This window comes from Odontesthes bonariensis, chromosome 12 (assembly GCF_027942865.1).
Source record: "Odontesthes bonariensis isolate fOdoBon6 chromosome 12, fOdoBon6.hap1, whole genome shotgun sequence".
NCBI classification, from domain to species: Eukaryota; Metazoa; Chordata; class Actinopteri; order Atheriniformes; family Atherinopsidae; genus Odontesthes; species Odontesthes bonariensis.
This window is the reverse complement of record NC_134517.1, coordinates 38,858,392-38,879,440: the sequence shown is the minus strand read 5'-3', so window position 1 is coordinate 38,879,440 and position 21,049 is coordinate 38,858,392. Positions and strand designations below refer to the sequence as shown.

General features: G+C 42.6%; 2 protein-coding genes across 5 annotated transcripts in view; both read left to right on the top strand.

Annotated features, from left to right (window-relative positions):
* zeb2a (zinc finger E-box binding homeobox 2a) overlaps positions 1-7,480 on the top strand; it is a 72,657-nt gene extending 65,177 nt beyond the window's left edge. Inside the window, exons 8-9 of one of the 2 annotated variants that reach the window (XM_075480393.1) lie at positions 1,899-2,079; positions 5,206-7,480. In XM_075480393.1, the coding sequence (XP_075336508.1) occupies positions 1,899-2,079; positions 5,206-5,834 (810 nt within the window). In that variant the 3' untranslated portion in view covers positions 5,835-7,480. The remainder of the gene's footprint in view (positions 1-1,898; positions 2,080-5,205) is intronic. The other variant, XM_075480394.1, reaches the window with a different exon arrangement.
* Positions 7,481-16,593: 9,113 nt separating this feature from the next.
* Positions 16,594-21,049, top strand: part of gtdc1 (glycosyltransferase-like domain containing 1) — a 38,715-nt gene continuing 34,259 nt past the window's right edge. For all 3 annotated transcript variants that reach the window (XM_075478845.1, XM_075478843.1, XM_075478844.1), the window contains exon 1: positions 16,594-16,661. In XM_075478845.1, coding sequence (XP_075334960.1) covers positions 16,647-16,661 — 15 coding nt within the window. In that variant the 5' untranslated portion in view covers positions 16,594-16,646. The remainder of the gene's footprint in view (positions 16,662-21,049) is intronic.

The following is a 21,049-nucleotide window of genomic DNA, read 5'->3' as shown; positions in this document are numbered from 1 at the left end:
GGAATTCAATTAATTGTAATCATAATTATTCAAAAAATAATCCAATTCATTCATATAGAGCCAATTCAAAAACAATTTCCTGGCTAAGGAAACCAACAGATTGCACCGAAACTTGTCTTCAGTCCAATCTCCCGGCCTGAGCGTGCCTGAGGCGACTGTGGAGAGAAACGACTCCCTTTGAACAGGAAGAAACCTCTGGCAGAACCAGAACCAGAACCAGGGTTCTTCCCTAGAACACAATGTGCATGATATTGTCTTTAGTCTTCTCTGTATGGTCAGTTTGGATCAGAGGAGGGCAGCCATAAGCTATGCAGTGCCAGGAGTCCTCAGGTTTACTCACAGGTGTTCTTCTTTAGCTTTGTTTTAGTCTTTGTGGGAATGAAAGCTGCAGACGGCCACCGTGGCTCATGATCGGGTCTTTTTTGGATTCAAGAACTTTCCCCCAGGGTTAAAAGGACCTGGAATTTTATCAATAATAGTGTTTTGTTGGGAAATAAATATAGTTTCAGTGACCACCGATGAAATGATCATGCTGATGAGCAGATCTTACCTTCTACCAGTTTTTCTGGTGGAGGATCTGAAGGAAATACGTCCCATCCACAGATCAGAAGGTTCCACGCTCTGAATATGTGAACGTTAGCCGAAAACCTACATATGAAGACTAGTTTATTGGGTTCTGACACATTATGGAGCCTCAGACAAAGTCCACTTATAGACTGAATCATGATGATGATTAAGCCTTTTAAGCATTTTTAAAGGAGATGACGTCCAGTAGGAAATGGAGACAAAGATCCATGTTAATACTTTGTGAACATAAAGGCTGACAGGCTAGTCTGATACTCTTCAAACCAGAAAGGAAACACCAATAAACTGAAGGAACCTTTAGTTCCCTTTAAAGTTCCAAAACTTTCAAAGAGGAAGAATTTTTTCATCGTTTTTATTGCTGTTGGAAGTAATACCCTCTTTTTTTTAACGTTACAAACATTTCTTACAAACTCTGTTTAGGATCCTTTTTCACTTGACCTCAGAGCAGGTACAGGTATGGTGTCAGTGTGGGTTGATTCGTCAAACGGTCTCTCAAATGTTGGCTTTGTAAGCAGCTCTTAGCACTCAAGCCCAGAGAAATGGGCTGAAGACTGAAGTCCAATGAGACGACTCATCTGGCTGCCTGGCTTCAGCCCAGTGTTGGTACTGGGAATGCAAACAGAAAAGGCTCCTGGAGGTAGAGAGTTCCCCCCAGACTGTTAGGGTTAGGGTAACCCCTAACCCTAACAGTCTGGGTAACCCCTAAGGGTAACCCTTAACCCTAACAATCAGGGTAACCCCTAACCCTAACAGTCCTGGTAACCCCTAGCCCTAATACCTAAGGGTAACCCCTAAAGGTAACCCCTAACTCCAACCCTAACCCGTAAGGGTAACCCCTAACCCTAACAGTCTGGGTAACCCCTAAAGGTAACCCCTAACTCCAACCCTAACCCGTAAGGGTAACCCTAACCCTAACCCCTAAAGGTAACCCCTAACTCCAACCCTAACCCGTAAGGGTAACCCTAACCCTAACCCCTAAAGGTAACCCCTAAGGGTAACCCCTAACCCTTCTGACACTAAAAGTCCTTTTGGTGTAAAACAGCCGTGTCCCGGTCCTGTTTCTGGGGGGATGACCACAGTTTAGTCCTGTGGTAGATCCTGGGCTTCAGTTCACCTGCTGTCGGTCATTATTTGCACCCAACCTCCCGGTCCCATATGTGCCCCCTCTTCCTAATGTCTCCTGGATGAAGGGACTTACCCAGGTTGGGCCTTTAAGCCCTGTCCAGACTTGGGATCATGCAGGCAGGAGGGGGGGCGGCAGCATAAGGTGTCTCAGGTGTGGGATTATGGCTGAAGCTCTGTGTCTGTCTCAGGGGGAGCTGCTGGACGGGACGGCCGACTATCTGTCAGGCCTGGACGACCTGACAGACGGCGACTCGCTGCTCTCCAGGAAGAAGATTAAGAAGACTGAAAGTGGTATGTACGCGTGTGACTTGTGCGACAAAACATTCCAGAAGACCAGTTCCCTCCTAAGACACAAATATGAGCACACAGGTATATATAACATTTGGACACTTCTTTTTACCCGACCCTCCATGCTTCTGTGCACCCCCCCTTCACCTCTATGTCTTCACACTTTTCTTTCTGTCCCTGATTCTTACTTATCACGTAGCTCCCACTCGTAGCTCTTCTGTTCTGATTCCTTCAGATGTAAAACTTTGACTTTAACATGATTTCTCTGTTCAGATGTAAAATTTTGACTTTAACATGATTTCTCTGTTCAGATGTAAAACTTTGACTTTAACATGATTTCTCTGTTCAGATGTAAAACTTTGACTTTAACATGTTCCTTCTTTCAGCAGGGGTAGTGCTGTTGCTGTTTGTGCTAATTACAGCAGAGTCGTCCATCTTTAAAATAAAAACACAGTAAATATCAGGAGGAGGAGTTTATAACTCATGACTCATCCTGTTAGCATCTCATTTTAACGACAGAGTGTTTCACCTTCAGTCGGCAGCTGTTCTGTCACAGACACTAAAAACAAAGACACTAAAAATCTGTTTGAAATCTCAGAATCAAAGATGAAGCAACTAAATGTGGACTTAAAGTTCTGGTTCTGGTTCTGGTTCAACATGCAGCTGCTCACTCTGAGCGGTCTCATAAAGTCTCCAGTTTAGATCTTAGTGATCCTCTGACCAGAACCAGTGGGCGGGTCCTGGTTCTGGTCCGGAGACTAAAGCAGACTCTGTGTTTCGGCTCCTGAACCTTTACAGAGCAGCTCAGGACTTATTATACGGACCTGAACCTTTACAGAGCAGCTCAGGACTTATCATACGGACCTGAACCTTTACAGAGCAGCTCAGGACTTATCATACGGACCTGAACCTTTACAGAGCAGCTCAGGACTTATTATACGGACCTGAACCTTTACAGAGCAGCTCAGGACTTATTATACGGACCTGAACCTTTACAGAGCAGCTCAGGACTTATTATACGGACCTGAACCTTTACAGAGCAGCTCAGGACTTATTATACGGACCTGAACCTTTACAGAGCAGCTCAGGACTTATCATACGGACCTGAACCTTTACAGAGCAGCTCAGGACTTATCATACGGACCTGAACCTTTACAGAGCAGCTCAGGACTTATTATACGGACCTGAACCTTTACAGAGCAGCTCAGGACTTATTATACGGACCTGAACCTTTACAGAGCAGCTCAGGACTTATTATACGGACCTGAACCTTTACAGAGCAGCTCAGGACTTATTATACGGACCTGAACCTTTACAGAGCAGCTCAGGACTTATTATACGGACCTGAACCTTTACAGAGCAGCTCAGGACTTATCATACGGACCTGAACCTTTACAGAGCAGCTCAGGACTTATTATACGGACCTGAACCTTTACAGAGCAGCTCAGGACTTATCATACGGACCTGAACCTTTACAGATGTTACCTGAGCGCCTCCTCTGACCTGCTCTACCTTCATCTCTTTCACCCAGTTGCATCATCCTGCTGCCCCCCCACACGTCTCAGTTATATCTGAGTGTTACAGTCTGCTCGCTGTTAGAGGCGTTCAGCGTCTATTTGTGGACAACCTGCCTGTGCATGTGCCTGTGCATGTGTGTGTGTGTGTGTGTGTGTGTGTTGTTAGTGCATGTGTGCGTGGGACGTGTGATTGGACGGCGTTCAGCGGCTGGCAGCAGACGCAGCATCCTGTTCAGTCCTGCTCGGTCAGAACTTAGTGGTAGTAAAGCCCCCCGGGTGCGTGCAGGACTCGTCCTCAGCGGGTTTAAATCTGGAACTGTGATGTCATCGCAGCTCGCCGCGGGCCTTCGCAGGTTCACGTTGCCTCGCCGGCCTCTCAGGCATCCCTCCATCGCCGCGGCAACAGACGAACACACTGCGAAACAGGAGTCTTGATTTAAAGGTGCAGATCTGAAAAGTTTTGGATTCTGACCAATCAGAAGTCCTCCTGTAGAACAACAGCCAATCAGCTGGCCGACTGATCAATATTTATGGATAAAAAACATGATCAGCTTCTCATCAGATCATTTGGAGCTCAAACTCTGATAAAAGCACAAAGTGATCAGCTGTGATGCTGAATGATTGATCAGGTGATCAATGAAGTAAGGAAGCTGCTTTGATGCAGTCTGTAAAACAGAGATGAATCTGAGGCTCTGTTTCCTTTACTTTCCTTCTTTAGTTAGAACCTCGAACTGAAGCTGTTCAGACTGTAAAACACGTTTACCTCGTCCACTTCTACATGTTTTATTCAAACTAAAGTATAAAACTGGAAACATTCTGGAAACACATGAAGGGTAAAGACTCAGGAGTAAAAGCATTTCAGAGGCAGCTGTTTTCAGAGTGACTCAGTGACTCGTACAGATCGTCTCTTCAGTTTCAGAATGATGAACTCCCACCGGCTCAGGAACCGAAGTTCCATCCAGCAGAAGCTGTCGGCCTCATCTATGACTGGCACATTTTCACCAAATCTAAACATCAGCATGTTTCCACCCACTGACGTTGGGCTGGTGTATCTTCATCAGTGGTTGGATGACATCATTAAAAGCACAATGAGTCACATTTATCTTTGGTCCACCTGTTCCAACAACAAAGACTTAAATATTCGGCTTTATTTCAGCTGAACTGGTTCCTTATCTGTGGATCCAACAGGGAAACATGGCCGAGCCTTCAGCTCCAGCTGGATTTAGCACCGCAGTATCCTGACGTTCAGTTTCATTGATGAGAAACAGAGACGACAAGCACAATAAGATCAGGGAACTGGGATATTTTTGCCCAACTGATTGAATTGTTCCGACGGTTCTGTTCAGAAGTCTTGATCCAGAGTTCTGATCAGCCTCATTTCTTTATCATTTATATAAAAACAGGAAGCAGGAAGCAGTGATTCACTGAAACATGTTCAAACATGAATATAAATACAGAACATGAGGCAGAAACAGAGTTTGTACAAGGGCAGCCCCCCTAACCCTACCCTAGGATTCCTCGAGTTACTCGAGTTACAAAACATCCTCGAGGCAAAAACTCTGCCTAGAAGCTTCGTTAAATTCCTTCAGGGATCATTGTTCCGATCACTGTTGTTCTGAAGTTGAAGCTAGCTGTGTTCTTTGCTGTTTTCTTTGCTGATGACCCCCCGCTGTCTCCTGACTGTCTGCAGGTAAACGCCCTCACCAGTGTCAGATCTGTAAGAAGGCCTTCAAACACAAACACCACCTGATCGAGCACTCGCGGCTGCACTCCGGAGAGAAGCCGTACCAGTGCGATAAGTGCGGGAAACGCTTCTCCCACTCCGGCTCGTACTCGCAGCACATGAACCATCGCTACTCGTACTGCAAGAGGGAGGCCGAGGAGCGCGAGGCGGCCGAGCGGGAGGCCAGGGACCAGGGAGGCCCGCTGGCCGGAGGTCTGGAGCCCGCCGAGATGCTCATGAGGACGGCCTACCTGCAGGGGCTGGCGCCTCTGGGGTACTCGGACCCCGAGGACCAGCAGGAGGACGGACCGGTCCTGAGGAGCGATAAAGGACGGGAGGACGGGGAAGAGGACAGCAAGACATATGAGGAGGTGGCAGACAGGCAGGAGCCAAGTTTCAGGGAAAGAGAGGAGGATGGCGGCCTGAGTCAGGTGGACTCAGCCAGGGACGAGGAGGGCAAAGACTCCGTCCAGCTGATGGACGAGGAGGGCAAAGACTCCGTCCAGCTGATGGACGAGGAGGGCAAAGACTCCGTCCAGCTGATGGACGAGAGCTCAGAAGGGAAGAGGGACGGAAGGTCAAACCAGGAGGACTGATCCAGAGAGAGAAAGCTTTGTTTGTTCCTGCTTCATCACCGGCTGAGAGACCGATCAGGGTGCACACTGGAAAAAATCAAAGTCTTACCAAGTATATTTGTCTCATTTCTAGTAAAAACATCTCATTACACTTAATATGAGACACAACTGCCTCACAAGCACCATTTCAGCCAGATATAGGGACTGGTTTGAAGACAATACGTCTGGAATATCTTGTTAAATGAAAAAGTCTTGAAAACATCTTGTTTTGAGTCGGATTTCACATGAAACAAGCTTTTTTTCTTTATTTGAAGAGGTTTTTAAGCTAATTTCAAGATCACTTTTATCTCAAAAGTCCTAAATATCACATTTTATTTCAAGAAATCTTGACAAGCCGATTTTCACTAGTTCCATTGGCAGATTTTTTTGCTTATTTCAAGCAAAAACGTCTTTTATTTGTTGTTTTTTTACTTATTTTTGGAGGGGCATTTTTTCCAGTGCAGAGAGTCGGGGTCCGTCTGGACCTGACACCAGATTACTGTTCGACCCGGGCTTCTCTGGTCAGGTCAAAGGTTCACCTGAAACATTCAGAGAGTTTTATCGTCCCTCACCCACGTCCAGCTGAAGGAACAAACCGAGCATCTGGAAAACAAAAACATTTATGTTTCACAGGAGTCGGTTCATAACAGAAAATATCCTCTGATTTATCAGGTTCTGTCTGAAGATTAAAAGGCATAATGATCATTTTACGATCTTACCTGACAGTTTTCAAGCTTTTCCTTTTATTTGAGCTCATTAGTATTTTCTGTAAATTCTCAAAGTTTTCAGAGCCTAAATAAATATTTTACTGGTGTTGTACCAGTAGCTAAACTGGAAGATTCCTGCTAACACGAATGAATTAGTTATTGTGATGAAGGGACCCCTAACCCTAACCCCGGTTGGGCCTTTAAGGCCCGTCCAGATGACGGCGGACACAACCAGACGATGGTGTGTTCAGCTTCCAACGTTGAACACTTTGAGGTTTAGCACTTGGCTAGTTGCTAACAGTGAAATGCTAATTACTAGCTGAGCATCCAGATTTCTTCTGAGAGACAGGAAATCAAACTTCTCTCAGAAAGCCCAGTTTGTTCTGATTGGTCAGAGGTAAAATTGTGCATAGAAAGTTTTTCATACAATTATACCTCCAAAACCCCTTTGTTCTTATGACTGTTTACCCAGATAGTTAGCAGTTAGCAGGCGACATGTAGCCTGAGACGGGTCATATAAAACTGTTAAACATCAGGTTTGACTTTTCCTTCGTCCAGCTCAGTAAACACGAGACGTTCACAGTAAAGCTAAACATTACGAACCGGGACTGACTAGCTTGTTAGCAGTTAGCCTAGTTAGCCTGTTTAACCAGCTAACCCAGAAGAATGGCTGTGTTTGAAACCGCCTACTACATACTACATACTGCATTCTGCATACTACATACTCCATACTGCATACTACATACTATATACTACATACTGCATACTACATACTACATACTCCATACTGCATACTACATACTACATACTACATACTGCATACTACATACTACATACTGCATACTGCATACTGCATACTACATATTTCATACTACATACTGCATACTACATACTACATACATACCGCATACTACATACTGCATACTACATACTGCATACTACATACTCCATACTGCATACTACATACTGCATACTGCATACTGCATACTACATACCGCATACTACATACTGCATACTACATACTACATACATACCGCATACTACATACTGCATACTACATACTACATACTGCATACCGCATACTACATACTGCATACTACATACTGCATACTACATACTGCATACTACATACTACATACTACATACTGCATACTACATACTACATACTGCATACTGCATACTGCATACTACATATTTCATACTACATACTGCATACTACATACTACATACATACCGCATACTACATACTGCATACTGCATACTACATACTGCATACTACATACTCCATACTGCATACTACATACTGCATACTGCATACTGCATACTACATACCGCATACTACATACTGCATACTACATACTACATACATACCGCATACTACATACTGCAAACTACATACTACATACTGCATACTACATACTGCATACCGCATACTACATACTGCATACTACATACTGCATACTACATACTGCATACTACATACTACATACTGCATACTGCAGACTGCATACTACATACTACATACTGCATACTACATACTTCATACTACATACTGCATACTACATACTACATACTGCATACTACATACTTCATACTACATACTGCATACTGCATACTACATACTACATACTACATACTGCATACTGCAGACTCCATACTACATACTTCATACTACATACTACATACCGCATACTACATACTGCATACTGCATACTACATACTGCATACTACATACTTCATACTACATACTACATACTGCATACTACATACTACATACTGCATACTACATACTTCATACTACATACTGCATACTACATACTGCATACTACATACTGCATACTACATACTACATACTGCATACTGCAGACTGCATACTACATACTACATACTTCATACTACATACTGCATACTACATACTGCATACTACATACTGCATACTACATACTACATACTGCATACTGCAGACTGCATACTACATACTACATACTTCATACTACATACTGCATACTACATACTGCATACTACATACTGCATACTACATACTTCATACTACATACTGCATACTACATACTACATACTGCATACTACATACTTCATACTACATACTGCATACTGCATACTACATACTACATACTACATACTGCATACTGCAGACTCCATACTACATACTTCATACTACATACTACATACCGCATATTACATACTGCATACTGCATACTACATACTGCATACTACATACTTCATACTACATACTACATACTGCATACTACATACCGCATACTACATACTGCATACTGCATACTGCATACTACATACCGCATACTACATACTGCATACTGCATACTGCATACTACATACTACATACTGCATACTACATACTACATACTGCATACCGCATACTACATACTGCATACTACATACCGCATACTACATACTACATACTGCATACTGCATACTGCATACTACATACCGCATACTACATACTGCATACTACATACTTCATACTACATACTACATACTGCATACTACATACCGCATACTACATACTGCATACTGCATACTGCATACTACATACCGCATACTACATACTGCATACTGCAGACTGCATACTACATACTACATACTGCATACTACATACTTCATACTACATACTACATACTGCATACTACATACCGCATACTACATACTGCATACTGCATACTACATACTGCATACTACATACTTCATACATACATAGGAGTAGTGGGAGTAGTAGGCAGTTTCGAACACAGCCAATGACCTTTTCCCGTTGCATTAAGGTGCCGGTTCCACAGGTGAATCAGAGCATTACTGAGCATCAGACTGAACCTGATAACTTAAAGGGCACAAAGACGTCGTGTACAGTTTCCACAGGAAGCTGAATAACACTGAGTATTGTTAGCTGTGGTTGAGTATTACTGTTCGGATTAGCCGTCTCCTGAAGCAGTTCAGTCTCTCAGCAGAGACGCAACACGATGTAGCTGGAAGGGAACGTTTCAAAAATTATGCAAAAAAAAGAGAATAAAGTGAAGAAGTAATAATGATTATCATTATAATGAAATGAAGTTAAGTTGTTTTTAATGTACAGTATTATAAAGGCCTAAAAGCTGTGTGGTGCTAATGTTCTTAACTTTGTGTCTCGTTGTGTCTGAAACCCACTTCAGGAAATTGCACTCGCCACCCCGAATCACTACAAAATAAAAAAAAAAAAAAAATAAAAAGAGGGAACGAAGCCTCGGACACTCGGTCACTTCCTGTCAGTGTTATTGTTGTATTTGGTCTCCTTTTACTGTGATGTTTTTATCCTTTTTTATTACTTTGCCAACTAACCACACAATTTTGGGCCTCCTGATTCTTTTCTCTTTATGTGAAGGAATATTTAAACCTGTGTGATTTTAAAATAAAATGTTGACGTGAGTCTTAAAGAGGAGGCGGAGGAGGGTGAAATGAAAGGGCTCCGTTTTAAAAAGAAGTTGAACTTTTCTCCAGAGAAAGCCTTATATGCAAACCTTCCACCTGTGCCATCCCTGTACAGCCTGTCCTCTGCTTCAGTGTTACATCCTGTTTCATTCATCAGTATTTGCGTAGATAGACGGCAGTTTGTTAGTTTACATGTTTGTGCAATTTTCTGTATTCTTTCTGTTCCACGACAGTATTTTTGTCAGTATTACTTTTTTGTTTTGTTGAATTTTTCCAACACAAGTTTCACTTTTTTCTGTTTTTATTTCAGAATTTGCCATTTTATTTATGTGACTGATTTTATATTCCTAATTTTATTTATTTCATACTGTAGTGTACAGTATTAGTTCCTCACACATAGATATATTTAGTGAAATGGTTCTGTCGTTGACTATTGGAACAAATATATGAATAGAAAGCGTCGATGATGTTTGGAGCATTTCTCCTTTGTTTTCTTTATGTTTTCTTTATGTTTTCTTTATGTTTTCTTTATGCTTTCTTTACTTTTGAAACTACTGGAAATTCTAAATTTGGGGAAATTTTGATACAATGATAATTGTGAAAACACTGTATTTTTAGAATTAAAACACCACTTAATTCATCCCATTGAAGAGGTGATGAAGGACTGATGATGATGATGATTATGAAGGAATTCCTAAAATGTCTGAAGGATTATTATTATTTTAATGTTTTCATTTCTCTTGGAAATTACCATGCTTGAATAAATGTAGCCAAATTAAATTTGAATAAAGCTGTTTTATTCTTCTGGTATGGCACCTCCGCACCTCGGCTTGATTCATTAACACCCTGGTGATGAGGAGGAAGTCTGTTTTTAGCCTCCTCGTGTTACCGTCACATTTCTCTTGGGTCGCATCATCGCTCGGTTTGATCTCACGAAGAAGCCGTGACGCCGCAGCCGTGAAAAACAGCCGTCCAGGAGGAAACCCTGAAAGGTCACACGAGTATTAAAGCTGCAGTCTGCAAGATTTGTTGTTGTCATACGTAAAGTCCTACTTTTTGGCATTTTAAGAGTTTACATGATCTATCAGAACGCTTGAAGTTGAAAACGGTGACCTCCGTAGTCGCAAAATGCAAGAAATGCTTATTTTTTAACCGAAAAATAAAAAGTTATTCAACTTCCTGTCCCACCCCATCAAAACACATGAGAACTCGTGCACGTCTACGTGCACACCAGATGCGCCTACACGACTCCTCATTCATCAACTCACCTGTCATTTGCGATCATGGAAGACACAGTAAGTAGACTAGCCCGTAATGAAGTTCAATGGTCCAGATAAATAAGCGTGGGGACGAGCCTACCTTGTATCGCGCGTGCACAATCGGTGATTGACAGGAAGCAGAGCCCAGCTCGTAACCTGATTGGTTACCTTTTACCGGTCCGGTCTGCAATTTTGTAAACAAACCTGCTGGCTTTGGAGGGACCTAGCGGGACATATAGGGGACATAGAGAACTCTTTTTTTTTGTATTGGGGTATTTAATGTACTACTTTCAGAATCCCCGGACAGTTCCAGGCATTATGCTTGAAAAAGAGTTGCAGACTGCAGCTTTAACAGTCTGCACGAGCTGCTGCTGAAACCAACCTCATTATAAACTCCATTTTAGGTTAATAGAGTCTGTTACTACGGTAACTGACCAGGTCAGGTTCATAGAATCTGTTACTACGGTAACTGACCAGGTCAGGTTCATAGTGTCTGTTACTATGGTAACTGACCAGGTCAGGTTCATAGTGTCTGTTACTATGGTAACTGACCGGGTTAGGTTCATAGAGTCTGTTACTATGGTAACTGACCGGGTTTGGTTCATAGTGTCTGTTACTACGGTAACTGACCAGGTTTGGTTCATAGTGTCTGTTACTACGGTAACTGACCAGGTCAGGTTCATAGAGTCTGTTGCTATGGTAACTGACCAGGTTAGGTTCATAGAGTCTGTTACTACGGTAACTGACCGGGTTAGGTTCATAGAGTCTGTTACTACGGTAACTGACCAGGTTAGGTTCATAGAGTCTGTTACTACGGTAACTGACCGGGTCAGGTTCATAGAGTCTGTTACTACGGTAACTGACCAGGTTAGGTTCATAGAGTTTGTTGCTATGGTAACTGACCAGGTCAGGTTCATAGAGTCTGTTGCTATGGTAACTGACCAGGTCAGGTTCATAGAGTCTGTTACTATGGTAACTGACCAGGTCAGGTTCATAGAGTCTGTTACTACGGTAACTGACCAGGTTAGGTTCACAGAGTCTGTTACTACGGTAACTGACCAGGTTAGGTTCATAGAGTCTGTTACTACGGTAACTGACCAGGTTAGGTTCACAGAGTCTGTTACTACGGTAACTGACCAGGTTTGGTTCATAGTGTCTGTTACTACGGTAACTGACCAGGTCAGGTTCATAGAGTCTGTTGCTATGGTAACTGACCAGGTTAGGTTCATAGAGTCTGTTACTATGGTAACTGACCAGGTTAGGTTCATAGTCTGTTACTACGGTAACTGACCGGGTTAGGTTCATAGAGTCTGTTACTACGGTAACTGACCAGGTTAGGTTCATAGAGTCTGTTACTACGGTAACTGACCGGGTCAGGTTCATAGAGTCTGTTACTACGGTAACTGACCAGGTTAGGTTCATAGAGTTTGTTGCTATGGTAACTGACCAGGTCAGGTTCATAGAGTCTGTTGCTATGGTAACTGACCAGGTCAGGTTCATAGAGTCTGTTACTACGGTAACTGACCAGGTCAGGTTCATAGAGTCTGTTACTACGGTAACTGACCAGGTTAGGTTCACAGAGTCTGTTACTACGGTAACTGACCAGGTTAGGTTCATAGAGTCTGTTACTACGGTAACTGACCAGGTTAGGTTCACAGAGTCTGTTACTACGGTAACTGACCAGGTTAGGTTCATAGTCTGTTACTACGGTAACTGACCAGGTTAGGTTCACAGAGTCTGTTACTACGGTAACTGACCAGGTTAGGTTCATAGTCTGTTACTACGGTAACTGACCAGGTTAGGTTCATAGAGTCTGTTACTATGGTAACTGACCAGGTCAGGTTCATCGAGTCTGTTACTACGGTAACTGACCAGGTTAGGTTCATAGAGTCTGTTACTACGGTAACTGACCAGGTTAGGTTCATAGTCTGTTACTACGGTAACTGACCAGGTTAGGTTCATAGAGTCTGTTACTACGGTAACTGACCAGGTTAGGTTCATAGAGTCTGTTACTACGGTAACTGACCAGGTTAGGTTCATAGTCTGTTACTACGGTAACTGACCAGGTCAGGTTCATAGAGTCTGTTACTACGGTAACAGACCAGGTCAGGTTCATAGAGTCTGTTGCTATGGTAACTGACCAGGTTAGGTTCATAGAGTCTGTTACTACGGTAACTGACCAGGTTAGGTTCATAGAGTCTGTTACTACGGTAACTGACCAGGTTAGGTTCATAGAGTCTGTTACTATGGTAACTGACCAGGTTAGGTTCATAGTCTGTTACTACGGAAACTGACCACGTTAGGTTCACAGAGTCTGTTACTACGGTAACTGACCAGGTTAGGTTCATAGAGTCTGTTGCTATGGTAACTGACCAGGTTAGGTTCATAGAGTCTGTTACTACGGTAACTGACCAGGTTAGGTTCATAGTCTGTTACTACGGAAACTGACCAGGTTAGGTTCATAGAGTCTGTTACTATGGTAACTGACCAGGTTAGGTTCATAGTCTGTTACTACGGAAACTGACCAGGTTAGGTTCACAGAGTCTGTTACTACGGTAACTGACCAGGTTAGGTTCATAGAGTCTGTTACTACGGTAACAGACCAGGTCAGGTTCATAGAGTCTGTTGCTATGGTAACTGACCAGGTTAGGTTCATAGAGTCTGTTACTATGGTAACTGACCAGGTTAGGTTCATAGTCTGTTACTACGGTAACTGACCGGGTTAGGTTCATAGAGTCTGTTACTACGGTAACTGACCAGGTTAGGTTCATAGAGTCTGTTACTACGGTAACTGACCGGGTCAGGTTCATAGAGTCTGTTACTACGGTAACTGACCAGGTTAGGTTCATAGAGTTTGTTGCTATGGTAACTGACCAGGTCAGGTTCATAGAGTCTGTTGCTATGGTAACTGACCAGGTCAGGTTCATAGAGTCTGTTACTACGGTAACTGACCAGGTCAGGTTCATAGAGTCTGTTACTACGGTAACTGACCAGGTTAGGTTCACAGAGTCTGTTACTACGGTAACTGACCAGGTTAGGTTCATAGAGTCTGTTACTACGGTAACTGACCAGGTTAGGTTCACAGAGTCTGTTACTACGGTAACTGACCAGGTTAGGTTCATAGAGTCTGTTACTATGGTAACTGACCAGGTTAGGTTCATAGAGTCTGTTACTATGGTAACTGACCAGGTTAGGTTCATAGAGTCTGTTACTACGGTAACAGACCAGGTCAGGTTCATAGAGTCTGTTACTATGGTAACTGACCAGGTCAGGTTCATAGAGTCTGTTACTACGGTAGCTGACCAGGTTAGGTTCATAGAGTCTGTTACTACGGTAACTGACCAGGTTAGGTTCATAGAGTCTGTTACTACGGTAACTGACCAGGTTAGGTTCATAGTCTGTTACTACGGTAACTGACCAGGTTAGGTTCATAGAGTCTGTTACTACGGTAACTGACCAGGTTAGGTTCATAGAGTCTGTTACTACGGTAACTGACCAGGTTAGGTTCATAGAGTCTGTTACTACGGTAACTGACCAGGTCAGGTTCATAGAGTCTGTTACTATGGTAACTGACCAGGTCAGGTTCATCGAGTCTGTTACTACGGTAACTGACCAGGTTAGGTTCATAGAGTCTGTTACTACGGTAACTGACCAGGTTAGGTTCATAGTCTGTTACTACGGTAACTGACCAGGTTAGGTTCATAGAGTCTGTTACTACGGTAACTGACCAGGTTAGGTTCATAGAGTCTGTTACTACGGTAACTGACCAGGTTAGGTTCATAGAGTCTGTTACTACGGTAACTGACCAGGTCAGGTTCATAGAGTCTGTTACTATGGTAACTGACCAGGTCAGGTTCATCGAGTCTGTTACTACGGTAACTGACCAGGTTAGGTTCATAGAGTCTGTTACTACGGTAACTGACCAGGTTAGGTTCATAGTCTGTTACTACGGTAACTGACCAGGTTAGGTTCATAGAGTCTGTTACTACGGTAACTGACCAGGTTAGGTTCATAGAGTCTGTTACTACGGTAACTGACCAGGTTAGGTTCATAGAGTCTGTTACTACGGTAACTGACCAGGTTAGGTTCATAGTCTGTTACTACGGTAACTGACCAGGTCAAGTTCATAGAGTCTGTTACTACGGTAACAGACCAGGTCAGGTTCATAGAGTCTGTTGCTACGGTAACTGACCAGGTTAGGTTCATAGAGTCTGTTACTACGGTAACTGACCAGGTTAGGTTCATAGAGTCTGTTACTACGGTAACTGACCAGGTTAGGTTCATAGAGTCTGTTACTACGGTAACTGACCAGGTCAGGTTCATAGAGTCTGTTACTACGGTAACAGACCAGGTCAGGTTCATAGAGTCTGTTACTACGGTAACTGACCAGGTCAGGTTCATAGAGTCTGTTACTACGGTAACTGACCAGGTTAGGTTCATAGAGTCTGTTACTATGGTAACTGACCAGGTTAGGTTCATAGAGTCTGTTACTATGGTAACTGACCAGGTTAGGTTCATAGTCTGTTACTACGGTAACTGACCAGGTCAGGTTCATAGAGTCTGTTACTATGGTAACTGACCAGGTTAGGTTCATAGAGTCTGTTACTATGGTAACTGACCAGGTCAGGTTCATAGAGTCTGTTACCACGGTAACTGACCCAGAGTTCTGACGGTTACAGCCACAGCTCCAGAGAAGTTGAGACGCTGTTAAATTGTAAATAAAAACAGAATTAAAGGATTTTAAAATCTCAACATTTCATTCACAATAAAACAGAAAACGTATCAAATCTTTAGTATTTCATGAAAATTATCAGTAGCACGTCTCATAAATGTTTTGGACAGCTCCATGTTTCCCACTGTGCAGCATCCCCTCTTCCTTTAACAACATCTGTAAACATCTGGACCTGAGGAGCCCAGCTGCTGGACCTCTGGCGGAGGAAGGCTGTCCCATTCCTGCCTGATGGAGGACTCCTGGCTCTTCTCTGCTGTATGTTAATGTTTTCAGGTCAGGGGTTAGGGACAGTCCAGCAGCCAGACTCTTCTGCTACTAAGCTGCTGGATGTAGTTCTCAATGTGAGTTAAATTTCTTGATGAAGGGCCTTTTTGCCACCATCTTCTGATGTGCTCATGCAGAATTAAAAGGTATAAAATGGCCTCCTGTGATCATTAAGTTTTCCTATAAAAAGCTCATGAATATAAAATGGATGTTTTTTTTAATCAAATGTAACCATTCAGAATTCCAACATTAATGAAACAGTAGGAGGATTTATTACTGTGTGGGGCCCAGGCCCGGTTTGGGTTTCTTTCACGGCAGAATAAAACAGGGAGGTGCACGTTGATGCGTGATGACGTCACGGCGCTACGTGTGGTTGTGAGCTGGAGCCGGCAAAATGCAGCAGTTTGAGGTGAGTGTCACGCTGTTGATAAGCTGTTTGTCCCCCGGGGACTGTGACGGTTCCCCGCCGGTAACCCGTACCGGGGGGGGGGGGGGGCAGAAACTGTTAGCCGCTAGCTGTTAGCCTGGGTTCGGTTAACGGAGCTGAAAGCACCGAGTCCCGAGCTCCGTTTATCACACGAAGAAGAACTCAAACAATAAATACCCGGATGTACTCATAAAATAAATACCCGGATGTTCTGTGAGCGTACAGCACTTTACTACCAAAGTATTCCTCTGCAGCTCCTCCACCTGGAATCAGTTTTTTTCTATGAGAGTATTTCTGTGTATATTATGGTATGGAATCCATATGCATGTTCCACAGACGTTCCTAACAAAGTCAAGTTTATTTGTAGCACATTTCACGTACAAAACAGTTCAAAGTGCTTCACATAAAATAAAAGCATTGCAGCAGGGAGTGGAAGAAGCATTAAAAATACATAAAAGAATATAAAGAGAAACAAATAAAATAATTAAAATGAATTTAAAAACCAGCAACAGTCCAGATAAGTTCAAAGATAGCGTGCAGATTTCATGCATAGACACATGAGAACAGAAATGTTTTTAACCTGGATTTAAAAATGTCTCCATGTCCAGTTAAAAGAGCGTTACAGTGATGGAGTCTGCTGGAGATGAATGCATGGAGGAGTTTCTCCTGGAAACCTTTAATTCTGTTGATGTTTCTGAGATGGTAAAAAGCTGCCTTGGTGACAGCTTTGATGTGGCTGCTGAAAGTCAGATCTGAGTCTATCAACACTCCGAGGTTACCGACTCGCTCAGTGATTGTAAGGTCCCGAGTCTCAAGATATTTACCAACGCTGACCCTCTTCTCTTTGCTCCCAAACAGGATGATCTCAGTTTGGTCTTCATGTAACTGTAGAAACTTCTAACTCATCCAGGTGTTTACTTCCTGCAGACACTGCACTGGAAAAAAATCAAAGTCTTACTAAATATATTTGTATCATTTCTAGTCAAAATATCTCATTACACTTAATATGAGACACAACTGCCTAACAAGCACCATTGCAGCCAGATATAGGGACTTGTTTTAATACAATACACAGTGTTTCCCACACATAGACTAATTCGTGGCGGTGCGCCACAGAGTAAACATCGGCCGCCACATATTGCGTTTCGTTATTATTATTTTTTTTTAACGCTATCTAAAAAATACTCGTATTCGTTCAGCTGCATATCCTTGCTGCTCTCCCTCCGTCTCTCTCTCCCTCGCGTCTCTCTCGCATAGCCTACTCACACACAGCCCCGCCCCTCCGTGCTTCCCTGGAAGCTTGCTAGCTTCAGCGTCGCGTTAGATTAGCTCAACCGAAAGAATTCACGAAAGATTGGTATCACGTGCACCTTTATAAAATCACACATTAAAAAGTCCTATAAAAATATTTTATATTTTGAATACAATGTTGTCCCGTCCCGTCCCATAGCAAGCGATTACGCCTTCTTTATAAAGTTAACTAGTTTCAAGTTTGCCGTTAAAAAAAAATGTAGTTGGGTTGTCGAGGTCTAAACACTAGCAGCTGTGAATCAAATAAAGTAGTTTTTTTAAACTCTTACACTGAATGTTTGCTGCTTCAATCCAGATGAGTATTGAAAAATATTTTCCGCGATTGAAAGAGAGACGTGCGTGTTGAGGATGAGGAGATTCTGGAAAAAAATTCTGAAATGGGTTCTATGTGGTCTATTTAGTCTGTGTTATAACCCCTTTAATTTTCATTTTAGTAGAAATGGGTCTGGGTTCTTAAGGGTTAATACAATAAAGTTTTGTGTGACCAATTATTAACGAAGGAATTATTTTGAAGAATTTTAATTTTTTACACCCCCCCCCCCCCCCCCCCCCCGGCCCACCACCACACATTGCCTTCACATCTGTGGGAAACACTGAATACATCTTAAATATTTTGTTAAGTGAAAAAGTCTTGAAAACATCTTGTTTTGAGTCATATTTCACATGAAACAAGCTTTTTTTTTTTACATTTGAAGAGGTTTTTAAGCTAATTTCAAGATCACTTTTAACTCAAAAGTCCTAAATATCACATCTTATTTCCAGAAATCTTGACAAACTGATTTTCACTAGTTCCATTGGCAGATTTTTTTGCTTATTTCAAGCAAAAACGTCTTTTATTTGTTGTTTTTTTACTTATTTTTGGAGGGGCATTTTTTCCAGTGTGACACAGTACGTCTGCTGGGCTGCAGTTGCCATGGTGACAGAGACACATAAAGTTGTGTATCGTCTGCATAACTGTGATAATTGATGTTAAAGTTCTGGAATATCTGACCCAAAGGGAGCATATACAAGTTAAACAGAAGAGGTCCAAGAATGGACCCCTGGGGGACTCCACAAGTCATGGCCACTCGCTCAGATTCATGTGTTCAGGCTTCTGGATGGTGAAACAACAAATCGATTTATAATAAATGGCGAGGAGAGCTTTAGCCTTTAAAGGAGCGACATGTACGCAGTAACATTCATCACTGCCTCCACCTCCGCAGCAAACCTCCACCCAGAGTCACCGCCGGGTGGAGTCCCTCTTTGTGACCTCTGATCAGATCTGAGCTCCAGATCAGTTTCATTAGCACTTTGACCTCTGAGGGCTTCCATTAATGCTTCAGACAAACTTCACTTTGGATTTTCCCCTGAATAAATGACACTTAATATCAGAAATTTAAATTAAATTGTGTTAAATTAATATCAGATCTTTGTATTAAAGGGATAGTTCGCCTCTTTTGACACGGTCTGCACGGTTTACACAGCAGGCAGTGATACGAAGGGAGAGAAAATAGGGCCAAGAGATTGTGAGGTCTGACTTTTGTGAACGATTTTGTGATGCAAATGTATTACTCTGTTGAACGCATATTGTTCTGAGAAGCAAAACGCTTTATTTTTTAAACCCCAGCCAACTAGCCGGACTACCTTCATCAACACCAAAACTCAGCTGGAACTCTGCTCACAGGACGCAGCAGGGGGTAAGAAGATGTTCAGAAATGATGCTGCTGATATGGGATGTTACACAGCTTCATGTCAGAAGAGGCGAACTGTCCCTTTAAGGAGATTTTTAACCTGTGTGAAATTAAAAGCTCCAAAAATATCCCTTTAGCTCATTTTAATAAGACCAAAAACTAATGATTTTTATTTTGTAATTGTTTTACAATTACAATTAATTGAATTCCAATTGGCTTGAATTGGACTTTGTTATCTACATCTGCAGCCTTATCACAGTAAGGAACATTGGCTCTGATGGTCTGCGTTCCAATGACCATTTGCTACTCTCTGTCCCCTGTTTTCGTACAGAGCAGGGAAAAAGGGCCTTTGCTTTTTCTGCTCCGACCTCATGGAACAATTTACAAAAGGGTTTGAAATTAACGGAACTGATTCCATTGAGCGATTTTAATTCCAGGATGAGAACACTTGAGACCGAGTCCCTTGTCTTTAATTGTTTTAATTGATTTGTTATTGTTTTACTTGATTTGTTAAATTTTAACGGAAATTTAAATTTTGTAACTTGTGCTGCCACTTGGCCAGGACGCCCTTGTAAAAGAGATGTTTAATCTCAACGGGTCTATTCTCCTGGTAAAATAAAGGTTAAATAAAAAAAATGATCTAAGTGCCTTGAGATGACATTTGTTGTATTTGGCGCAATATAAATAAAAATGAATTGAATTGAATTGAATAGTTTTAATGAGCTCCAAACCGGAAATTCATCTCAGGCATCGGAGACGTGAAATATTACTCTGACCTTTGATGCTGAAAGCAGCACAACAATCAAGAGATCTCAGTGAGATTTCTGTCAGAGTGAAAACCTGCTGAAGCAGATGAGCAGTTCTGCTGAGTCATTCCTCCACCTCCATCCTCACAGCAGCATCTCTGACTGGATGTTTTCACCTGGCTCTCCAGGTCTCGCTCTGTGAGGGTTCCGCCCACAGATTCATGACAGAAACATTTCCAGAGATTCCACCGCTGACTCAGGCCGGCTGCTGGGGGGATTCCCTGCCGGGAAACACCCGCATTAACCCTTTGTGTCGGCAGGCTTCCATGTTCGAGGCAGTGGGAGGAAAGGTGTTTAGGTGAGATGAGTCTGAGCTGGAATCCCCCGCCGCCGTGATCGGGGACTCTTTGATTTCTTGGTGGAATGATCGATTTCACATTTAGTAACAGACTTCCTGTCAGCTCGATCAATAAGCAGCTCGCAGCGGTTTGATTCCTGTTGGTGTTTGTTCCTCCATCAGCGGCTCAGCCCGACATGTTTCAGCTTATTCAGGGCTGTGAACATTTGTTCAGTTTTTATTCTTTTCTCACCTCTTTTATCCTCCTAAAATCTGTTGCTTTTATCGTTTTTAAATTATATTTAT